General features: G+C 35.3%; 1 protein-coding gene across 1 annotated transcript; it reads right to left on the reverse strand.

Moving 5' to 3' along the window:
• Positions 1-23,546: 23,546 nt before the first annotated feature.
• On the reverse strand, positions 23,547-24,354 carry LOC127086054 (21 kDa protein). The gene has a single exon (XM_051026733.1). The coding sequence runs from the start codon at positions 24,269-24,271 to the stop codon at positions 23,708-23,710; it is 564 nt and encodes a 187-aa protein (XP_050882690.1). The 5' UTR covers positions 24,272-24,354; the 3' UTR covers positions 23,547-23,707.
• Between the last annotated feature and the right edge of the window lie 1,728 nt (positions 24,355-26,082).

Below are 26,082 nucleotides of genomic sequence, written 5' to 3' on the forward strand. Positions count from 1 at the left end.
GTGGAGATTTTTCATATATGCAAGTTCTCATTTGTTCTCCTCTACCGTTTAAGATGTATTTTATGCCATATGAAGTTTTAGTTCGAAAAAGTCAAAGGAAAGAGATCAGATAAACCACTAAAAAGAGCTAGAGGTGAATCTTTAAATCCTCATTATTCTGCAAATGATCAACCTTATGAAGTTCCTTCAACTTCTTCAAATCCATCTCAAGACCTTAGAATCACTCTACACAAAATAACTCATATTATTTTTCCCTCTGATAATTTTAAATTCATGGATAAATATTATTAGAATGAAACTTCACCTGAGTACTTTATCAGTAAAGAAGTTGTTGCAACAGTTGGCATGAATTTCTTTGATATTTTTGAGAAGCGCAACCTTGACAAGTTCTATGGATTAAGTGTAAATTAAAATGTTGAACATGTGAAGGCTTTCTATTACAATGTTCACAAGGATAGAGTAGGTGTTAGACAACATGCCTAGATAGGGGGTGAATAGATCCCGAGTTAAAAAACTTGACAAAAAACAGTTTGAAAATTTTATGGCGCGAAAGTAACTTACAAATATCCTGGATCAAAAATCGTCTAACCGAACCCGCTATCAAAAAGCTCGGATATACGTATTAACGATAATGGTATGATAATGATTCACAAATCGATCAACAATAACTAATCACAACTAGTTGAATGCAAACTAATACGAAAATTCTATCTCCAATGAAAAATTCACACAAAAATCAAGTGAAGCAATTTTTTGAACACTTAGTGTGAGATTAATAATGTTTGGGATTCTATGTGGTATTGTTGTTCTAAAAATCCAATCACAACCAAATGTTTTATGATCTACACAACAATGCTAATTTCAAAATGTCTTTATAATTATGATCCAAACAAAATTAATCAAACAATCAATGCAATTGACAATTTGCAAACCAAAAATAATATATATATATATATATATATATATATATATATATATATATATATATATATATATATAGAGAGAGAGAGAGAGAGAGAGAGAGAGAGAGAGAGAGAGAGAGTACATAAGGATTTGTTTAGGAACTTCCCCAATCGACCTCGCAATGGGTACGTCTGTCCTCAATTCAAATGTGAATTGGGATGGTGAAATATATCTTACTTCGCAAATGTATGAGTACAAGAGAAATGTAGAAATCTAACCCTACAAACCCTAGGCTTGATGTGTATTCTACCACCTTCTCTTCCCTTGATCAAAGATTGATCAAGTAACCAACCATGCCGCTTCAATTCATTGTCTCACGCTACTTCTTTGAACGAAATCCTTTATTCTTCAAAGCTTTCATTCGGTCAAATTAATTCCAAGAGCACACTTGTTGAAACCCAAGATTTACCAATGCGATCCACGGTCCCATGCTACTCCTTTGCCAAGAACCTCTCTTTCTTTAAAGACTCCACTCGGTCAGATCCAATTGCATAATCTTTTCCAAAACCTTCAAATCCTAAATATCTTGAAGAAAAACCTCACCTTGATTTTCTATTTTGAAATCCTCAAAGTTCTCAATCCATTATTACGGTACGATAAACCTAAATTTGACGTTATCAACCCTAATATAGATGACACCCAATCAAAAAATTATTATGTGTAGTTTGATTGTGTATATGCATAGAAGAGAGATTGAAGATGATGAGAATGCTTTGAAATACCGATTTCGTGTAGATCTTACTCACTAGAACCTTGCTAGTAAATGATGCACATATGAGGTATTTTTATGCTTGTAAGTTTGGAGGCAAAAGGAATGCAAAAAATTTGAAAAAGTTATGAAATTTTAGAAATTTTCGTTGCATAGGTCAACCTATTAAAGTCATGTGGCGACCTGTTCAACACATAGGCCGGCTTGTATAAGGTCATGCGTCGACCTATGAAGGTCATGTGCTGCCTATGTGTCGACCTGAAGAGGCGACACATGGAACAGAACCTACATGCTTTAGTAATTCAGTATGGGTATCGACATATGGAATGGATGTATTGACCTATAGAAGAAAAAAAAATCTATAGGTCAACCTATAGTCGTATGTGCCGACCTATAATGCAATTTTTTACAAAAAATATTTTTCATGCATTTTTGATTCATGAGACCTTTCCTAGCTTGTTTCCAAATTCTTTTATGCTTCATAATGCTAAGATGAATACAGAGAATCGGAGGATACCGTTTAATATACATTAACGCTAAAGTATCATATTTTTGACATCATGCAAAATACATCTAACGGAAGTTGCACTTACATACTCCCCCTTTTTTATGATGGCAAAAGTTGAGACGATCTGTTTCATGTTTTCAATGAAAGGCTCCCCTTTTATATATGCATCCCAACTTCATATCGCTTCCCCCCTTTGACAAGATAAAAAAGAAACGAAGCAATCCATGAAAAGTATCTTAAATCACCATAAACCAATATAACACACAGAGGCGGTTTTCAAAGATAAGAACATCAATACAATATCACTCACATAAAACGATTTTCATATTGAAAAAGAATGCCTAAACATAAATAAAAGCATATAAAGAAACAATATAACATGGTTGTCAATACTTATGCCAAATAGCATAACACAAACATGAAAAATGAAGGAAACAATGTAATCAAAAACTCTTGAGTTACTACAAAAGCAACACGATTACATGACATATGCCTTTGGTGCTCCCAAAATGATGCACATGCATGTGCTATAGCAAGGTGATATATAGATTTACCACCACACAAACCAAAAACAAAGATGTTATCATAATAATGACACACAACAAGAATTTTTCTAACATTATAGTACGTTCAACCATATTTCATGCAAGAATAGATAACAAGCCAATGCACCAAGAGCATATTTCAAGCATGAAGAAAGAATAACACAAAGTCACTATAAACATATAAGTTGACATACATCAATAGAAATTTGAACATTCATGAACTATTTCATACATCAAGAATATCGATCATTTGAAACATAAGCAATGTGCAAAAGTAAAAGCTTACTTACAAAAAAGGGAAAAAGGAAAATGGAACAATATTACCTCGGTAATGAATTGATGACGGATGCACTCTTACGTAGTTGAAATTCCAAATAAAGTTAAAGAAAAAGTATATAAATTGCAGGCAACAAAATCATATTTAGGCAAGATTTGAGATATCAAGTATCCCCAATTCCCATCGAATATTAAAAAAACGGTCGCAAGAGGTTTTGTAAAGACATCCGCAAGTTGATTTTTGTTATCAACATGCTCAAATACGACGTCTCCTTTCTCAACATGGTCACATAGGAAGTGGTGATGGATATCAATATGCTTAGTGCGAGAGTGTAGCACAAATTTTTTGGTTAGATTAATAGAACTAGTGATGTCTCACATTATAGGAATATGTTGTAGTTTAATATCAAAATCAAGTAGTTGTTGTCTCAGCCACAAAATTTAAGCACAACAACTATTGACCGCTATGTATTCCTCCTTGACGGTTGACAAAGCAACATAAACTTGTTTCTTGCTATGCCAACTTACTAAAGCCCATACTTAGAATCGGTATAACGAACCAAATTACAATTGCTTCCCTTAGAATACCAAAGCCCATACTTAGAAGTACCATGAATATAACTAAGAATGTATTTTACGACTTTAAAATGAGATTTCTTAGGAGGCGATTGATAACGAGCGCACATACACACGCTAATTATAATATTTGTCATAGATGCAGTGAGATATAGAAGAGAACCAATCATACCTATATACGTTTTCACATCAACATCCTTACCATTTTCATTCCTTTCCAATTTTCAATTTGTAGGCATTGGAGTGTCAATCAACTTTGTATCTTCCATACGAAATCTCTATAGTAATTCGTTACAATATTTGATTTGACACATGAATGTCCATTCATTGAGTTTCTTGATTTGAAGCCCAAGGAAGTAATTCAACTTCCCATAAGACTCATCTCAACCTCACCATGCATAAGCTTATAAAACTCCTTGACAAGTTGCATGTTAGTGGATCCAAAAATGATATCATCGACATAAACTTGAACTAGAAGAGTATGATTTCCTTGATGTTTAATGAAAAGTGTAGTATCTTCATTTCCCCTCGAGTACCCTTGATCAATCAAAAGCTTACTAATTCGCTCATATCAAGCTCGTTTGAGACCATACAAAGCTCGCTTTAGTTTGTAGACATGATTAGGGTACTCGTGATTTTCAAAACCAGGAGGTTGAGCTACGTACACTTCCTCGTTAATATAGTCATTAAGGAACACACTTTTAACGTCCATTTGAAATAACTTGAAATTTATGGAACAAGCATAAGCTAAAAACGGTATAGCATACATGTGAAGATATTTAGATAAGGTCACTACAATCATTTTAAAGAAACACACATTGGTTATCACTTAAAATTTTCAGAAGCGAGCACTCATAACATATCATACACAAAGTAAATCGTATAAAATAAAGAACTCCCATACAAATATAAAGTTGAAAAGATATTACCTCACCGTATGAATGACAGAGGATGCACTTGCATTCCACAAGGAACTCTTGAATGAAAGCTGGAATAAATGCAAAATGTTCCACAAACTCTTTAGGCAACAAAGATTTTACCATTTTTCTTTGTGTCAAAGTTCTTGAAAGTATGATTAATAATGTATCTAAGAATAATATTGATTTGATGATCATTGGAGATTATCCAAGTCAAAGATAAATCGTCCACTGTAGCTGGACTTTCAACCTTCTCCTTTTCACAATCAATATCTTCTTCTTTCTCACGTTCCACCGCTTTAGGCTGACCAATTCCTTTTTTGGTTTCATTTGTGAAGATATACGTATATAATGAAAAGAAACACCTATCCTGATATTTCACGGATAAAACATTAATAGTAATCAACACGTTTTTACCAATTAAAGAACACTGGATGTTGATTCCTTTTGATCACATAACCCTTCTTCTTTGCCACAAAGTTAACGAAATAGGGAGATGTGACACGTCACATGTCTTGAGCATCCACAAACAAGATCCCATAATATCTTCATAGACCCAAGATATTTATCCTATAAAATCAACAACAAGTGCTAGGTACCCAATCTTCATTGGGCCCTTGGGGTTGAGTGAAAGCAAGGTTGCATTTGGGCAACCATTGAAAAGCTCTTTTAGGAATAAAAAGTTTCCTAAGTTTGCATTTTTCAATAGTATGACCTTTCTTTCAACAATAGAGACAAGATAAATTTTGATGAGACATGTTTTTTCTATTAGACTCCTTTTTGACAAATTTATGCTTCTTATATGAATGGTTTAAAGGTCTTTCATACTTTGATGGATCAATAGAAAATTCAATCTTTGGTTATAAGGCTTTGTCTAATTTTACTTGAAGAGCATATATCTCTTTTTGCCAATCATGACAAGATTAACAACTAAACCTTGAAGGTTTTTCATCCTCATTCTTGTCATTTTGAATCTATCATAGATCTCTTAATAGCTTCCAATTTCTATTCAAATTCTAACACTTTAGATTCTAAGTATAAAAAAACTTTTTCATGTGAAGCTAATTTGTTAAAGGCATTTAAGGCCTCTATATGAAGATCTTCAAAGGCTTTTTGTAATTGAAGATAAGATAAGTCATTAATAATTTCAATCTTAGAAATACTTACATATTTATTCTTCTTTCTATTTGCCATGAGGCAAATCCGGGCCGATTCTAAACTTGAAGTATACCTTTCATCACTTGAAGAATCACTTGCACTCTCTCAAGCAACATAGACTCTTCTAGACTTGCTAGATTTCTTGTGATGTCCTTTGTCTTTGTCTCTCTTAATCTTAGGGCATTCCGGTCTATAGTGACCAAATTCTCCAAGTTATAGCAAGAACTTATGATTTTACCTTTATTGTTCCCATCTTCCCTTGAGGCTTTTTATACCCTTCTAAACTTGGTTAAGTTTTTTTTAAAGTGCTTGACTCCATTCTTCCTTATATACCTTTGATACCTTTTGACAAGCAATCCCATGTTCTCATCATCAGAGATATTGTCATCCCTTGTTTCATAATCCATTTGCTCAATATATGAGGGCTTTAAGCTACAAGTATTTATATCAATAAACTTCTTCTCTTCCACCTTGTCTTTACCTTTCTCCTTCTTTACCATCTTCTCATGCTCTTTTTCGTGCTTTTCCAAGCAAGTGAGTTCTTGCTCATGTTCTTCCGATTTTCCAAACAAAGAAGTGAGGTCAAGTACTTTAAGATCATTCTCCACTTTGATTATGGTGACCTTGGGCTACCATTCCCTATTAAGATATCTCAAAACCTTATTAGAGTCAATTTCATTAGAAATAAGCTTACCTAAAGCATTCAACCGATAAATAAGATGTGTGAACCTCTTTTGCATTTCGAAAATGGTTTCACCATGCTTCATACGAAAAGAGTTCAAACTCTTGATTCAATATGTTGATCATAGCTTGTTTGACCTCATTATTTCCTTCATGGATAACTTGTAATGCATCCCACAAAGCCTTGGCGGTTTCACAATGGGAAACACGGTAAAATTCATCAATACTGAATGCGGATATGAGAATGTTGTATGCTTTCCAATCTTAAGATCACAATTCCTTATCATTATCATTCCATTGATTTTCCGGTTTTGGTACGACAACGGCTTCACCATTGGTCATTATAATTTCATGAGGACCATTGATGATGATGTCACGTACACCCTTATCAACCGAGTTGATATGGATACGCATACAAGTTTTTCAATAGCCATAATTTTTGCTAGTGATAATTGGTGTTCTATTGTACGTCCCTTTAGGTTCGGTAGGCATTTTCTAATAAGAAAATATTAAGTACGAAATTAACCAGAGCTCGTGATACCACTTGTTAGACGACATGCCTAGATCTAGAGGGGGGTGAATAGATCCCAAGTTAAAAAATTTGACAAAAAATAGTTTCAAAATTTTATGGCGCGGAAGCAAGTTACAAATATCTCGGATCAAAAATCATTTAACCGAACCCACTATCAAAAAGCTCGAATATGCGTATTAACAACAACGATATGATAATGATTCACAAACTGATCAACAACAACTAATCACAACTAGTTGAATGCAAAGTAATACCGAAAGTTTATCTCCAATAAAAAATTCACAAAAAAATCAAGTGAAACAACTTGCCAAACACTTAGTGTGCGATCAATAATGTTTGAGATTCTATTTGATATTGTTGTTCTAAAAATCCAATCACAACCAAATGGTTTTTGATTTACACAATAACACCAATTTCAAAATGTGGTTAAAATTATGATACAAACAAAATTGATCAAACAATTAATGAAATCGACAATTTGCAAACCAAAAATAAAAGAGAGAGAGAGAGAGAGAGAGAGAGAGAGAGAGAGAAGTACACAAGGATTTGTTTAGGAAGTTCCCCAATCGACCTCACTATGGGTATTATGCCTTCAATTTGAATGCGAATTGAGATAGTGAAATATATCTTACTTTGCAAATATATGAATACAAGAGAGATGTAGCAATCTAACACTACAAACCCTAGGCTTGAGTTTTATTCTACCACCTTCTCTTCCTTTTATCAAAGATTGATCAAGTAATCAACAATTTCACTTCAATTCACCGTCTCATGCTACTTCCTTTAACGAAACCCCTTGTTCTTCAAAGCTTTCACTTGGTCAAATTAATTCCAAGCGCACACTTGTTAAAACCCAATATTTACCACTGCGATTCACCGTCCCACACTACTCTTTTGCCAAGAACTTCTCGTTCTTCAAAAACTTCACTCGATCGGATCCAGATTGCGTAATCTTGTTCAAAACCTTCAAACTCTAAAGATCTTGAAAGAAACCCCCACCTTGGTTTTCTGATTTGAAATCCTCAAAGTTCTCAATCCAATATTACGGTACAACAAACCTAAATTGAACTTTATCAACCCTAATCTAGATGGCGCTCAATCAAAAAATTATTATCTGTAGTTTGATTATGTGTATGCATAAAAGAGAGATTGAAGATTATGAGAATGCTTTGAAATCCCGATTTTGTATAGGTTTTACTCACTAGAAACCTTGCTAGTAAATGATGCATGTATGAAGTATTTATGTACATACATGTTTGGAGGAAAAAGGAATGCAAAAGATTTTTAAAATGGTGAAATTTTGAAAATTTTCGTTGCATAGGTCGACCTATGAAAGTCGTGTGTCGACATGTTTGACACATAGGCCGACATTAATAAGGTCATGCATCGACCTGTGAAGGTCATGCACTTCCTATGCGTCGACCTGAAGAGGCGGCACATGGAACATAACCTACAGAATTTAATAATACAACATGGGTGTCTATCTATGGAATGGATGTGTCGACCTATAGCAGAAAAAATTCTATAGGTCGACCTGTAGTCGTATGTGCCGACCTATAATGCAATTTTTCACAAAAAATACTTTCTATGCGTTTTTGATTCACGAGACCTTTTCCAACTTGTTTCCAAATGATTTTATGCTTCCTAATGCTAAGATGCACATAGATAATCAGAGGATAATGTCCAATATACATTAACGCTAAAGTATCATAGTTTTGATATCATGCAAAATACATCTAACATGAGTTGCACTCACAGTAGGTGATGGTATCACTTGCAAATTTACAGGAAAATTTGATAAATTCATTAATGTTGAATTTCTATAAGTTCTTGGGCTTGAGAACAAAGGATTGTATATTGATCCTCAAAATCAATTTTCTATGGAAGATATTTTGAATACCCTATTTTATGGAAGAATGGATTATGCTCACTTCTGCGTAAGTCAAATGAATTCCGAGATGTAGATGATTCATTGGGTTATGGTTAAACATTTGTACAGGAGGCTAGCAACTTTTTTTAGGGAAGTTAACACTGATTTAATTTTGATGTGGATCCTGTTGAAGAAGGGGAATGTCAACTAAGTAAATTTAGCTTCAATGAGATCATGTTTTGTAGGGATAACCTTAGGCGTTCTCTTTTCGACAACTATCTGATTTAGACCATCCTAGAAAGGAATAGTATTTTCTTTGTTCTCCAAAGGAATTTGATGATAATATTGTCAAAGAAATGAAGTATTATCAAGACCAAGACCAAATTTGGAATTACAGATATTATTTGTGCCATATCTATGAAGATCACTTCAAGCTACTCCTTTAGCCCTTATTGTGTATTTTCCATAGAAGTGTGCCCCTCTAGTGTTTTTTGAAGAGGAATATGATGTTTTTGATGCCGGTGGTTCTGAATAAAGGTTGAACCTTACGGTCAAATAGTATATGGATGTTAGTGTGGCTAAGTTGATAGAAAATGCTTAGTTAAGGGAAGATCTCGTTGAGGATGTTGTTAGGATGAGAGAAAAGTGCATTGAATGACCTACTCATAAAAAGATTAGATTGAATTGAAGTTGTTTATAAGTTCAGATAAGATCGTTTGGTATCTCAGACAACTTCTTGGTTTAGTGGTCAGTATTGCTTTATAGAAGAACTTACTTTTCAAGGCCTTTGTGATCCCAATATCTCTGATGCATGCCACCATTTTTCTACCCAACCTCTTCATTAGCATACATTTCAATTCATATCATTCATTTTAATTTAACTATTAATTATTTTTATTTTTGGTGATTAAAGCAATTATATGATTTCCACGTTTTTGTCTGGTGATTTTGGTATATATGTTGATTTAGTTAGTTTTAGATGATCTGACTGTTGTGCATGCTTATTTATTATTCTGTAAATATTTTGTTCATTTGAAATTGTGCATTGCTTTATTAAGTGTTTATATGATATATGCACATATCAGTGTGGATGCATGTTGAAAAGTATACTTTCGGCAAATATTTAATATCGTATCCACAGAGATTGGTTGCTATTACCGCCGTTCTATAATCCAAATTGTTATAAGTTTAAAAAGTAACCAAGTTGCTTTGTTTGAAAAGTTATCTTTTGAGTAAAATATCACTAAAACAATAAAATAGTTTAAATCAAATGTAAAAGGTTTGGCAAAATTGGAGTTCACTATTCAAATTGCTTATGATTCCTTATGACAACTATATAGATTTAAGATTATTGATGATGTTCAAGTATCCTCTCAATATCATTTATGTCTAAATGATATTCTAATAATCACTATATTAATCTTTAGACAATTTCTCCACCTAACTATCAATATAGCAATCTTTAATGGTTGATACAAAAGAAGAGTAGTGAATAAATCTATTTTTACAACTTATTCACTACTTAAAAATATATTTTATGTCAAGACTTAAATAATCTCTTTCAACAACTACTCAAATCTAATATTCAACTTAGGGCAAAAATATCATTCAATACATCAACAATCTTTTATCATATATAAAAGTCAAATGAAATACATAAACAAATAAGAATAGCTACTACCTCCAATCTTGATAAAATGGGGTTTAGCTCCTCATCATCATTTTGGAAAGCCAAAGGCAATGGTAAGAAATCTATTTTTCTCTTACAAAATATCAAAACTATGAATCAATCAATGAACATTTTCCATTCTGTTTTCTAAAAGGGTTGACCTTTCCTAAAATGCTCATTTTCATCTAAAACTGAAAAGCCCCCTAAAACAGATATCAAATTGTCATATACAGCTGGCATTGAAAACAGAACACTTGGCCAAAACAGCTTGCTGGATTCGCAAGGTTCGCAGCGCGAAGGGAGATCGTGGCGCGAACTGAAGCTACTTCAGCTTCCTTGCCTTACAAGCTTCATCAATTATTATTCCAAGTGTTAATCTCCAAAAATAGGCCTCCAAATTGCATTCAACACTTCTTCCAAACTATGATTATGCATTCTGAAGCTCTCTTGTCCAAAAATTCTACAAAACTAACAAATATGTGAAATAACTATCAAAACAACATCAATTAAACCTAATTGCATTTATACAAAATAGTGAGAATAAAAGTGTGTAATTACATCAAAAATTGGTAAAAGGGACCAATAAAATTATATAAAAAGTAGTACTAATTGGTCCCTAACAACTCTCCCCAACTTAGCATTTTGTTTGTCCCTAAACAAAAGTTTCCACCAACACAACCAAAGCAATGACACAAAAGATTGAAACAAGGATTAACCAAGGACATTCAAATGGTTCAAAAGTGTTTGGCACTTTCTCAATCCACATATCTCAATGCTAGACAAAACATGAATAAGAGCAATGGTTGGGTGCAAAAATCATACCAAGGAATTCAAGGCCATATATGTCAAAATTAAATCAAACTTTCACACACATCATAAGAATGATGAATAACATAAAGGTTTATTTTCACTCATCCAAGCAATTAAATCAACAACAACTCAAATCATGCGGTCATCAAAACAAATACCAAATCATGTGAAAAATGAGAATCAAGAGGTCTTTCAAGGGTTGTAATGTGGCTTGGGTTACAAGAAAGGATATGATTAAGAGAATTCAACAAAATTGCCTATCTTAAGGGAGCATTCCCATACATTCAACTCTACACAATTTCCATTTCTTTGATCCCCGTCTTTTTCCTTTTCTCATATTTATCCACACAACCATGAGCCTTTTCTTTGTTTTTTCTATCTTTTCTTTTTCTTTGCTCTATGGTTTCAATAGTGATTTCTTTTTCTTGTTTCTTTTCATATTTTCACCCTTTCATAAAAACTCACTTTTCCAAGTTTCTAATCAACTCTTTTTTCTTTACTCTCCCCAACTTTAGATTCCAAAACCAAATTTATTCAATAATGCTCCCTACTTAGACATAAGCAGAAGGCAAAATTTGCAAACAACTTTGTTTGAGGGTTCAACTGACACGAAAGAAATTAGGATTCATTTATTCACAAAATTTTCAATTGATTTTACAATTATCAATCAAATGAATCATAAAGTAAGCTCAAAGGGGGTTAACTAAGGATTACTCCTCACAAGGTTCGTTGATTCAAAACTTTTTGGTCAAGTGGTTTTTCTCAACAAACAATGCCTCTATCATTTTCAATATTTTCACACAAAAATAGATTGATGCATAATTTAGCATGATAAGAATGAGTTGAAATAATGTTCGGTTTCCCGCATTTTAGTGTACAATGGAAAGCCTCCTCACAATTGGTTAAGTCCTATTTTGATTCAAAAATGACATGTATTTCAATGAATTTATGATATGGAATTTGCACACACCATCAAACTACTCATGTTAAGTCTAGAAAGCGATAAAATGTACCTTGAAATGCCGACACTAATTCTTATCATCACCACTCAAAGTGTCATATGCTTCTTTCTTTGCGAACATTTCTTGGTTGCTTTAAGCTTGACTTGAGAGTAAGAACAATTAAACAAGACAAATGTTGGTAAACCAAATTCATTGTAACACACTTAAATATCACAGAGTATTCATGCAATTAACAAGACAAATTAACAAACCAAAATTTTGGTGAGCTAGAGCCATCCAAAAGTTCAATCAAAATTCAACAAAAGCAATAATAATACAAAGAAAACTCAAAATAAAAATAAACTCTAAAATTCAACAAACTCCTCAATCTTCCTCCTCTTGGCCACCACCAACAGATCTAAGGATGTCCTCCATCTCATCGTCATGGGTCGCACCACCTCCTGCACCCCCCATAAAAGTTGGCCTGCCCTCAGGCCAATTAGCATAAGCAACATATTCCGCCTGGGAAGGAAATGTGCGGGCTTCAGGTGCAAGGAAAGTGTTCTGAAATTGTTGCTACATAGCATCAAAGATGAATGATTGAGACCTCCTAGAGGCCTCAAAGCTCTCACAACAATAATTAGCAAACGCCATCTGATCGAATGCTGGAGTAGTGCGGGCTCGGGGTCTAGAGGACGAAGTCCCAGCTCCTTCGGCTCTGTCCATCTGGCTCTGGCAAAACCTATTCAGATAAGCATCATTAATAACACTAGTAATAGACAAATGTACCTCATCCGGAATGGGAACATGCGCCCTTCAGCAAAGTCTCACAGAGTATTCATGCAATTAACAAGACAAATTAACAAACCAAAATTTTGGTGAGCTAGAGCCACCCAAAAGTACAATCAAAATTCAACAAAAGAAATAATAATATAAAGAAAACTCAAAATAAAAATAAACTCTAAAATTCAACAAACTCCTCAATCTTCCTCCTCTTGGCCACCACCAACAGATCCAAGGACGTCCTCCATCTCATCGTCCTGGGTCGCACCACCTCCTTCGGCTCTGTCCATCTGGCTCTGGAAGAACCTATTCAGATAAGCATCATTAATAACACTAATAGACAAATGTACCTCATCCGGAATGGGAACATGCGCCCTTCGACAAAGTCCCATAATCAGCCCTGGATATGCAAGAACACCTGCTTTACCACCAAACTTTGTTCCCCTCGTAGCCACCTTGCGCATTTCCCCCGCAATAATGGATGCTACATCAACAGATTTTCCGATCATGATGTAATACAATAAACACCCTACTTCCAAAGGGATAGTGGTGATGTGGCTCCTTGGCCGGATATTGGTCAACAGCAGCACCAAAAATTCTCTTGCCTCCAGATTCAGACTTTCTCTCTTCCATGACTTTGGGAACCCTTGATCATTTAAGGCATACGTCCTTCCTTCAAGGCATAAGGTAGCGCTCACCGTTGGAAGGTCCCAATCGTTGGCCAATTCCTTGGCACGATACTCGCACCGCTCATTCTCTCTCAAGGTGAGAGGATTACCTAGATACGTGTTAATTGCATCTCTACTGAAAGAGATAATCTTGCCTCTCACTCTTGTTTGATAATGAAAAGCTACTCCCTCTTCAAGATGCAGAGCATTGGCATAAAACTCTCGCACAATGTCGTAATTTATTTCCGACTCTGGTTCACAAATTCTGATAAGTTCCACCCGGCGACAAGCGGATGAATCTCTCGGGTTGGATGGTTCGCTTGATTAATTTGTCAAATCTTTCTTCATGTTCATCACTTGCGAACCGTCTCAATGAACGAGAAGGACCGGAATACATGGTTTTTGTTCTTTTAGACATCTGCAATAAGAATCAGAACAACCACACAACAAAACATAAGGGGAGTTAGCAATCAAAAGCATAAAACATGAGACTGGAATTTCACAGTTCGCGGCGCGAAGGCCCGTTCGCGGCGCGAACCCTGCGAACCAGGAAAATTCCAAGAGCCTTCTAGGGTTCCTAAGGTTTGCACCACCAACAGTCATAATCACAATCCCTATCCTAATCCTAATCTAAATCCACTTTAGACATGCTAGGTTATTTCTAATATCAAATTCCAATCTTTGCAAAACCCTATTCTTACCTAAGTGAGAAAGCAAAAAGGAATGGGAAGAGAACAAACATACCTTGTTGAAGTTGACTTGATTCTTTGTTAACAAGTTGGGATTTGGGAGATGGAGAGGGACTTTTTTTTGAGTTTTGGAAGTTTTGGAAGTGGGGTTGTTGAAGAAAAGTTGTTGTGTTGTGAAAATAAGAGTGGACAGAAAGTAACCTAAACAAAACTTGAGTGGTTCTGCCACGCTTAGTTCGCTGGGAGAACTTTGTTCGCGGCGCGAACTGAAGCTTTCCATTCAGTTCACGGGGCGAAAGATGATCGCGAGGAGAACTGAAGGAATTTCTGAAAAAATTAATTTGCAGTGGACAAAACTCAAGTTTCACAAAAATTAACATAACAGAATATCATAACAATCAGAATTGACAAAATATAAAATGCAGACTTACAACGTTGGGTTGCCTCCCAACAAGCGCTTTGTTTAACGTCGTTTTGAGCTCGACGGTTCCATGATTAGCTCGGTCCGGCTAGGGAGATGACACAAACATCCCGATTCACTTCGCCACTATGGTAGACTTTGAGTCTTTGTCCATTTACAGTCCAGCTCTCATGTGACTTTGGATCCTCGACCACAATGGCCCCATAGTTGCGCACCTCTTTGACAACAAACGGTCCTGACCACTTTGACTTCAGCTTACCAGGGAACAACTTCAACCTTGAGTTGAAAAGCAATACCATTTGTCCAACTTGGAACTCTTTATGACGGACCTTTCCATCATGATATGCTTTTACCTTTTCCTTGTAAAGTTTATTCGAATGGTAAGCGTTGTTCCTTGATTCCTCCAATTCGTGGAGCTGTCTTTTTCTTCTTTCTCCAGCTAAAGTGGAGTCAAAGTTCAAGAGTTTGAGAGCCCATAATGCTCTATGCTCCATTTCCACCGGAAGATGACAAGTCTTCCCATACACCATTTGGAATGGAGTTAGTCCAATAGGTGCTTTGTAGGCGGTACGACACGCCCACAAAGCTTCATCCAGTTTTAATGACCAATCTTTCCTTGAACTCGAGACTGCTTTTTCAAGAATCCGCTTGACTTCCCGGTTAGAAACCTCCGTCTGACCATTCGCTTGTGGATGGTAGGGAGTGGTCACCTTGTGCTTTACACCATAATGTTGCAAAACTTTTTCCAAAGGTGTATTGCAAAAGTTTGATCCTCCATCACGTATTAACACCCTAGGCACACCAAAACGTGAGAATATGTTTTTCTTTAAAAATTTAATCACTGTTTTGGCATCGGCCTTAGGTGAAGCAATTGCTTCCACCCACTTCGAAACAAGTCAACGGCCACTAGGATATACTCATTTGAGAAGGAAGAGGGGAATGGGCCAACGAAATCAATACCCAAACAATCAAAAACTTCTACTTCTAGCATGTTGGTTAGAGGCATTTCATCCCGTTTGCCTATTCCTCCAATCCGTTGGCATGTATCACAACTCTTCGCGTGTTCATGTGCATCTTTAAATAAAGATGGCCAATAAAAGCCCGATTGGAGCACTTTAGTGGCTGTTCTCCAACCGCTATAGTGACCTCCATACGGAGAGTTGTGACAATGCCAAAGGATGTCTTTTGACTCCTCAATTGTTACACACCTTCTCAAAATGTTGTCTACACCCACTTTAACCAAATAAGGATCATCCCACACATAATATTTTGCATCCGCCAAGAATTTCCTTCTTTGATTACTAGTGAGGTCTTCCGGTGTTAAACCGGTTGCCTTGTAATTAGCAAAATCGGCAAACCAAGGCCTCACTTGAATCGCATACAGTTTTTCATCCGGAAATTCTTCTCTTACTTCCTCTTCTTTGTTTGTAATGTCTACATTAACCAAACGAGACAAATGATCCGCCACCAAGTTTTCGGAACCTTTTTTATCCCGTATTTCCAAATCAAACTCTTGCAATAAGAGAATCCAACGAATTAATCTTTGTTTGGAATTCGGCTTGGTTAACAAATATTTGATCGCCGAATGGTCGGTGTAGACTACAACTTTAGACTCTATCAAGTAAGCTCTAAACTTTTCCAATGCGTACACTATAGCTAGTAATTCTTTTTCAGTTTTCGCATAATTGACTTGCGCCTCATTTAACACTTTACTAGCATAGTGGATAGCATGAAAATTTTTATCTCTTCTTTGACCCAACACCGCACCAACCGCATAATCGCTTGCATCACACATAAGTTCAAAATCAAGTGTCCAATTTGGTGCAACGATTATGGGTGTGGTGACTAACTTTTCCTTTAAATCAAGGAAAGCTTTTAGACATGACTCATCGAAAAGAAAGTGCGTACCTTTGTTGAGCAAATTACTCAATGGCTTTGCTATCTTTGATGAATCTCCAGTAGAAATTGGCATGTCTGAGAAAGCTCCTTATTCCTTTTATATTTGTTGGAGGTGGTAATTTCTCAATGACTTCCACCTTAGCTTTGTCAACTTCTAATCCTTCGGAGGAGATCTTGTGACCGAGTACAACACCTTCGGTGACCATAAAGTTGCATTTTTCCCAATTGAGCACTAAGTTGGTCTCCACACATCTTCCCAAAACCACATCAAGATGTTTTAAGCACAAATCAAAAGATGATCCATAAACGGAGAAATCATCCATGAACACCTCAATGCATTCTTCTATTAAATCTGAGAATATCGCTTGCATACACCGTTGAAATGTTGCTGGTGCATTACATAACCCAAAAGGCATTCTTCGGTAAGCAAAGATGCCAAAAGGACATGTAAAAACCGTCTTCTCATGATCCGCCGGATTGACCGAAATTTGGTTGTACCCCGAATACCCGTCCAAGAAACAATAGAAATTTTTGCCGGCTAACCTTTCCAACATTTGGTCCATGAAAGGTAGCGGGAAGTGATTTTTCCTTATAGCTTGGTTTATCCTTCTATAGTCAATACACATCCTCCACCCGGTTACCGTTCTTGTTGGAATCAACTCATTTTTATCATTTTTGATAACCGTCATGCCACCTTTTTTGGGAACTACTTGCACCGGACTCACCCATTCACTATCGGAGATAGGATAAATCATTTCGGCTTCCAAGAGTTTGAAAACTTCTTTCCGAACTACTTCTTTCATTGATGGATTTAGACGCCTTTGAGGTTGTGCAATGGGTTTGAAATTCTCTTCCATCATGATCTTATGCATACAATAGGCCGGACTAATACCCTTCAAGTCGGATAACACCCACCCTATTGCACCCTCATTCTTTTTCAGCACTTGTATTAATTTGTGTTCCTCTTTTATGGACAAGGTGTTGCTAATGATCACCGGTTTAGTACACTCGTCACCAAGGAACACATACTTCAAGTGTGAAGGTAACATTTTCAACTCCAGTTTTGGTTCTTCCATTTTCTTTGTTGCATCCAAGTCTTCATTTGTTTTTTCATGATAAGCAAGCTCCCCGCAAGACTCTAATTCATGCAACATTGCTTCAATCTCTTTTTCTTCATTTTCAGTCAACATATTGTAGGCTCCGATAAGAGATCTTTCTAGAGGATTAGAAATATGAACTTGGTTTGCGACCTCCACTATTTCCTCTATGATTGCATCGATTCGGAAAGAATCATGCTTGTCATTTAGATGCTTCATGGCTTCAAAAAGATTGAAGGTCACCTTTTCATCTTGCACTCCCACTTTCATCAATCCATCATCAATGTCAATCATCATCCGGGCTATTTTCATGAATGGTCTTCCAAGAATGAGAGGAACATCACGATCCTCATCCATCTCTACTATCACGAAATCTACAGGAAACAAGAATTTGTCCACCTTCACTAGCATGTCTTGGGCAACTCCATATGGTGAAGTGGTATATTTGTCGGCTAGTTGTAAAGTCATCCTTGTAGATTTGATCTCAACATTTCCCAATCTTTTAACAATGGATAGGGGGATTAAATTGATGCTAGATCCCAAGTCAATCAAACCATTACCAATGTAGGTGCCTCCAATGGTTACCGGTAAAACGACTCGGCCCGGATCGGATTCCTTTCTTGGAAGAGTTTTTTGGATGATGGCACTACAACGTGCATCAAGCAAGATGGTTTTGTCTTCCACATGTCTCCTTTTCTTTGTGAGAATATCCTTCATGAACTTTGCATACCGTGGCATTTGCTCTAATGCATCGGCAAATGGAATATTGATTTGAAGTTGTTTGAATATGTCCATGAACCGTGCATAATGTCTAGCATTGTCCTTCTTCAATGGTGCATGTGGATAAGGTAGATGTTGGGTTAGAATGACACTCACACCTTTATCTCCTTTCTTTTTCTTTCTTGGTTCGGCATCCTTTTTCCTTTCCACTTCAATCTGTTGCTCTGTTGGCAGTTCCTGTTCCTGCTCTTTTCGCGGCGCGAAGGGAGATCGCGGCGCGAACTGAAGAGTTCCTGCCACTTTCTCCTTTCCACAAACCACATCCTCGTTTTCCAGCACAGCATCCATATCATTCTCTACTGTAATTTCCTCACTTTTTCCACTTGTCAACTCTTTACCGCTTCTCGTGACAATTGCTTTACAATGCTCCTTTGGATTAGTTTGAGTGTTAGCGGAAAAAGAGGATCCTGCATTTTGTTCCGACAATTGCTTTGCAAGTTGGCCTACTTGATTTTCCAGATTCTTAATTGCTGCCTCGTTACTCTTCTGATTTGCCATGGAGGCTTGCATGAATTGTTGAAGAGTGTCCTCTAGCTTTGAGTTTCCTCCTTGCGCTTGTTGTCCTTGAGAGTTTGGGTGTTGATAAGGACTTTGTTGCTGAAAATTTTGGTTATTGAACCTTGATGGTTGATAACCTTGATTGTTTCTTGGATATGAGTTGTTGGGAGGTTGTCTTTGATAGCCTTGATTTTGATTGTTCACATAATTCACTTCTTCTAGTGGAGGGAAAAAACCGGTTGGATGATCTCCTTGACATAATTCGCAACATGCTACTTGATGTCGAACTTGAGACCCTTGAATTTCCTTCATTTGCTGTGGAAGTTTGGCCATTTGTTGAGTAAGCAACTCCACTTGTTGAGAAAGTAGCTTATTTTGAGCAAGAATGGCATCATTGGTATTTAACTCAAGAACTCCCGGTTTACGTTGTGAAGGACTACGGTCATGTTGACTTTGACGATCATTGAGTGCCATCCGGTCAATAATGACTTTAGCTTCTTCCGCATTCTTTGACATAAGAGAACCACCCGCGGTAGCATCCAAAAGTGTCTTGTGAGTTGATTGGAGCCCATTTAGAAAAATGTGGATTTGAGTGAGCTCATCAAAACCATGGCCCTTGCATTTTCTCAACATTGACTTGAATCTTTCCCAAGCCTCATTTAGAGACTCGTTGCTTCCTTGAGTGAATACCGCAATAGCCGTTTTGGCTTCCATGAATCGGGATTGAGGGAAATGTCTTTCTAAGAACTTTTCTTCTAGCAAATTCCAATCCGTCATCACTCTTGGTGCTTGATCAAGGTACCACTCTTTTGCCTTTCCCACTAAGGAGTGTGGGAACATCCTCTTGAATAATGCTTCTTCACCCGTTTCATCAATTCCCGTAGAACCCGCAATCTCATAGAATTTGATGAGATGGGTATACGGATCTTCATGGTCCATTCCGGTGAATGGATTTGCATAGAGAAGTTGGAGGATTCCAGTCTTCATCTCCATATTCCTTCCTCCACGAGCAAATTGAGCATTCCTTCTTGGACTATTAGCAAACATTTCGGTAGGAGTGTCATCCGCCATGTTTCCGTCACAAGCCTCTACAACCACTTCTTCGATTTGAACAAGTGCGAAAGTAGATGCTTCTTCTCTCCGGTTCCTCTCTTCGACTAGTTTCCTTCTTCTTCGTGTTTTGCTATTGAGCTTTCGAAGTGTTCTTTCAATTTCGGGATCGAATTGAAATTGCTCCTCGGTAGCTTTTCCTCGCATGCACTAGAATCTACAAAACTAACAAACCAAGTGAAACACAAAAGTGATAGTAAGTACAAAACTTAAAACAATGGATTATTGCAATGCTTATAATATCGAACACCAATCCCCGGCAACGACGCCAATTTGTTGAAAAGTATACTTTCGGCAAATATTTTAATATCGTATCCACAGAGATTGGTTGCTATTACCGCCGTTCTATAATCCAAATTGTTATAAGTTTAAAAAGTAACCAAGTTGTTTTGTTTGAAAAGTTATCTTTTGAGTAAAATATCACTAAAACAATAAAATAGTTTTAATCAAATGTAAAAGGCTTGGCAAGATTGGAGTTCACTATTCAAATTGCTTATGATTTCTTATGACAACTATATAGATTTAAGATTATTGATGATGTTCAAGTATCCTCTCAATATCATTTATGTCTAAATGATATTGTGATAATCACTATATTAATCTTTAGACGATTTCTCCACCTAACTATCAATATAGCAATCCTTAATGGTTGATACAAAAGAAGAGTAGTGAATAAATCTATTTCTACAACTTATTCACTACTTGAAAATATATTTTATGTCAAGACTTAAATAATCTCTTTCAACAACTACTCAAATCTAATATTCAACTTAGGGCAAAAATATCATTCAATACATCAACAATTTTTTATCATATATAAAAGTCAAATGAAATACATAAACAAATAAGAATAGCTACTACCTCCAATCTTGATAAAATGGGGTTTAGCTCCTCATCATCATTTTGGAAAGCCAAAGGCAATGGTAAGAAATCTGTTTTTCTCTTACAAAATATCAAAACTATGAATCAATCAATGAACATTTTCCATTCTGTTTTCTAAAAGGGTTGATCTTTCCTAAAATGCTCATTTTCATCTAAAACTGAAAAGCCCCCTAAAACAGATATCAAATTGTCATACGCAGCTGGCATTGAAAACAGAACACTTGGCCAAAACAGCTTGCTGGATTCGCAAGGTTCGCAGCGCGAAGGGAGATCGCGGCGCGAACTGAAGCTACTTCAGCTTCCTTGCCTTGCAAGCTTCATCAATTATTCTTCCAAGTGTTAATCTCCAAAAATAGGCCTCCAAATTGCATTCAACACTTCTTCCAAACTATGATTATGCATTCCGAAGCTCTCTTGTCCAAAAATTCTACAAAACTAACAAATATGTGAAATAACTACTCAAAACAACATCAATTAAACCTAATTGCATTTATACAAAATAGTGAGAATAAAAGTGTGTAATTACATCAAAAATTGGTAAAAGGGACTAATAAAATTATATAAAAAGTAGTACTAATTGGTCCCTAACAATGCATATTTATTGGTTTTTACCATTGTATGTTATATTTCTTTAGTCTTGTTTTTGCCTCTCTCTCTTTTTGATTTTTTTTTAAAGAGGGAGAAGTTTGTGAGATTATAACATTAAATTTATGCATGAGAGTGTTGGAAGCATATGGATTATAAGCTCTAAGGAACTCAAATCTCAAAACTTACCAAACATAAAAAATGGGGATGTTGAAATTGCTTTGTTGGTAATAATATCAATTTACTTGTTTTGATGTTTGTTGTATTATAATTTTAATATATTTGAGTCTCTCATAATAAGTGTTTCACTTGCTCCTGGATTGAAAATCACTTTACATGTATATAATTAGACATTTGTATAAAGTCAATGTAGTTGACTCGAATAGAAGATTTGAAACATTTGAATCAATTAGTAATATTCAACATTATTCAAACTATCACGGCACAAAAAAATACCCGAGCGGACGAGCGCTCGAAAGACAATGAAGTCATCATCGAAGTTTATTCTAAAAGGGAAAACGTTGATAAAACCCTAAAAGAACAAAAATATGGTCATCACAATCAAATTCAGGTTCAATAGTCAGTTATGCGCGGGGAAAGTATTAACACCCTGCACATCCGTTGTACTCAACAGAAACCGCGTAATTAGTTTAGCGAATATGTTAGCTTAAAAATGTTTGAGTTTCTTCTTCTTATTAAAAGTATTTTACAAGAAATAAAAATAAAGACCAAAAATAGATTTTTTATTAGGGTGCTTGACGAGGCGTTGAATCTTGTTCCAACGTATCTCCAGGTGCGAAGGGGAATTCAAAGATACGTAGTTCTGGGTAGCAAATGTTTATGGGTTGGTTGTTTTTAGCGAAAGATGTTTAGGTCCCATTTGAGCGGTAAGGCAGAAAGACCTTAGAGGTGGTAAGGCAGAAATCTCTCTAGTATGACCACTATGTGCGAGTTATTGTAAAAAAATCAATTTGTAATTTTTCCAAAACCCTCTAATATGAGGAAAATAAATTCTTAAAGGTGTAATGGAAGAAAGACCCTAGAAGTGGTAAGGCAGAAATCCCTCAAGTGTGAGGCAAGCAAGTCCTTAAAGGTTTAAGGTAAGAATTAATAATAGATAAGAATAAGTTGTTCCAATAATTAAGTGTAATCAACCATTCTTATTACTATGCATATGAGTTGGTATAGTTTGAATTATTCATTGCTTAATATTAGGAATCAACAATAGAGTTCCCTTAAGATTAGGAATTAGTTATACACTCAAGTATCACTTGTATCTATAAATACTCAGCATTTATGACTGGAACAGAATATAAAAGAATCATTCCCTTTAAGAATGTCTCTAGCGTGAGACGAGAAAATCTAAGACTAGGTCATTTAAGTGGTTTTCTATAATCACTTGATAATCACAAGTGATTATAGTCAAAATCATTCAAATCTTTTTCACTTAGAAGATTATAATTGACGAAGATGGTTATAAAGCAAGAAATTATGTATAATTATTTTGTTAAAAAATCGTGATAGTTGGGAGGTAATCATAGGGTGAGTGAGAATTGCCACACAAAAGGTAGGTGAGGGATTTGAAAGGGATATCAACTATAAACCATGTGCTATATGTACCTCTTTTCATTACTATTATTACATTTTCTTTAAAACAAGTATAATTATTATCGTCTCGTGAAATTATAACAATCTTTGTAGGTAGAATCTCTTTTATAAATTATACTACTTGACAAATTTTTGGTTCACTTGCCAAAATCCATCAAGTATATTTGGTTCTAAAACTTTTGAAATAATCCAAAAAAAAATCTTGAAGATTGGCAGTAGAGATGCTGGTGTCCTGAGTTAAAACAAGTCGAATAAATCGTAAGAACTTGACATGCCTAATCGGGTTGAGGCCAAGATAGAAAGATAAATTTCTGAACATTTTAGTTGCAAACAAAAAAATCAATAAAATAAATAGAAAATTTATTTCACACTTGACAAAGTTTTGTGATCTCTTTATATATATAGATATAGATGTAATTACACATTACACACCACATAAATTAAAACAAAATAAAAAAGGAACCAACAACATTAAAGGCATTCTCAACAACCTTAAAAGCAAAACCTTTGATTCCTAGTGTTTGATTTCTACCTAGTGTTTAGCAGCATATTGATTAATAAGTGAAAGAGCATTACTAGTAACTTGAGCAACATTAACCATTCTAGATCTAATAGAAGCTTTGATTTTTCCATCAAGTGCTTTTCCACTAAATCCATCCCCACAAGTGCTCTCATCTGTCAAAGCTGAGCTAACCCATGTCTCCACATTGCTTATATGCCAATTGAAATCCTGACCGTTGATCTTGCAGAGTTTAAGCTCTTTCAATGAACGGCTAAGCCTATCAACACTATCACTGATTTCTTCAGCACAATCATGAAGAGCAGCATATTCTGATGGTTTAAGATTTTTGAAGCTTTTGCACATTGTAACAAAGCCTTTTGTGGATTGAGTTTTGTTGAGACTAAGGGATAAAGCTGTTTGGACTAACTGGTGTGGATCTTGTTGGATTGTGGATGCATAGACAGATAGAGATTGAACACAAAGTGTAGGGTATTGTGTGGTGCTACATGAGGTTTTGATGAAACTTGATGGTGTTGATGTTGCAAATGAGAGTAGAGTTAGGAGAAGGAAAAGAAGAGTAAACATTGTTGCCATGTTTGGTAGAGAGAAAAAAGAGGTTTTGTTTTGAGGTTTGGTTGTGATTTGTGAGAATAAGAATGTAGATATTATATAGAGATATAGATGGGGTTTGGGCTTGTGAGTCAATAGTTCCCAACTATATCATTATCATGTGCCTAACTCTGCATGGTGGGGTCCACTATTTAGATAAAATAAGAGAGAATCTAAAATAAAGCGTGTAAAATAAATTAAAGGGTAAATTATATAAATGGAGAAACTTGAATTTGACAAGCCAACAATATATATATAAAATCAATACACTATTGACACCATGGGTCAAACTTAACATATACACTTTCTATAATTCTTTCTAAATTAAGAATTAAATCAATCTTAACATTAAATTATATATGATGATCATGTATAAAAGTATCAAACAATTTAAACATCCATTATTATATATTTTAATAGTTGATATTTATTATATGTTAAAATAATATAATTGACGTGATTGAATATCAAATGATTTTTTTAAATTTTATAAAATTTTATAGACTTAATCTATCTGATAGTATCTATTAATTCAATAATAAGATTGATTAATTTAATTCATCATTTACAAAGAGTTATTGAGAGATTTAAGTAAGTTAAATCTGACACTGATGATGATGTTAACGATTCCTAATTATACATATATAATAAAGACTACAAAGACCTTTAGTTATAAAAGTTTTGGAAATATACCAAAGGCCATAATCACCATTTGAACAATAAACTACTCTTGAGGCTGGAAAAGTGGTTCCTTCAACATCTATCGATTCTGAAGATATGATCCACCATCCAATTAAAGAACATGCGAGAATAAATCGAAGTTCTAGTAAGAAACCAATTCTAAGAGGCGAAGAGAATTTGATTCTCCAATTCCTCCATTGTTGATGTCTTATTTGAAAAAAAATGTTCATTTTGGAATTTTCATAAGGTTCACATGATAGTGTCAAATTAAGGTAGGTCAAACTCTACCACTAGACTTCTTCTCTAAAGATATGACAGTCTCGAATAACAAACTATTTCTCTAGGTACACAAAAGTCCACCCAAAACACCTAAAAATATTATATTACAAGTTAGATGTCACCTGATGAGTAATGAAAATATGATTAACAAATTATGTAGAGCCTTGACAAAAAGTGCACATTAATTCACCAGAGCCTATTATAATTCAACAGCCACATAGATTATCCCTCGCCAGAATTCGATCTTGGAGAAGCTTTTAGGAGAAGACAATAACTTTAGAATGGATCAACTTCTTCCAACAAGAGGCATAATAGAATCAACTTCATTATTAGACTCATCAACGAGAAGTCTAGTATTTAACAAAGCTAAAAAGTTTATTTAACCAAATACACCTCATTTTCATCCGGATTACATGACTACGTGTCATCGTCATGGAAGATGTTTGTACTCTAGCTCGTTGCGACAGGGTTACCGACTAGGTCACGCTCAAAAACAAAAAGCTCTCTCCTCTATCTAACACCCCAAAACCAGGATATATCATCTCAAAAACTCATACTCTCCATCAACAATCCAATATAATTAAAATCAGAAAGAGTCCAGGGTATCGAGTTCTCTTTACTATAAGAAATGATACTCTCTCCGTCCCAAAATAAATATCGCATTTTAATAAATTATTTGTTTCAAAATAAATGTTTGCTTTTAGTTTCCAATACAAATTTAATTTTTGCTTCCAATGTTACCCTTCAATTAATACTATCTATATCACTCTCCGGTTATTCTCACTTGGCATTTATGATCATTAGAATGCACCAATGATAAAATTGATATTCTCTCT

The sequence above is a fragment of the Lathyrus oleraceus genome, chromosome 5 (assembly GCF_024323335.1).
Source record: "Lathyrus oleraceus cultivar Zhongwan6 chromosome 5, CAAS_Psat_ZW6_1.0, whole genome shotgun sequence".
Classification (NCBI taxonomy): Eukaryota; Viridiplantae; Streptophyta; class Magnoliopsida; order Fabales; family Fabaceae; genus Lathyrus; species Lathyrus oleraceus.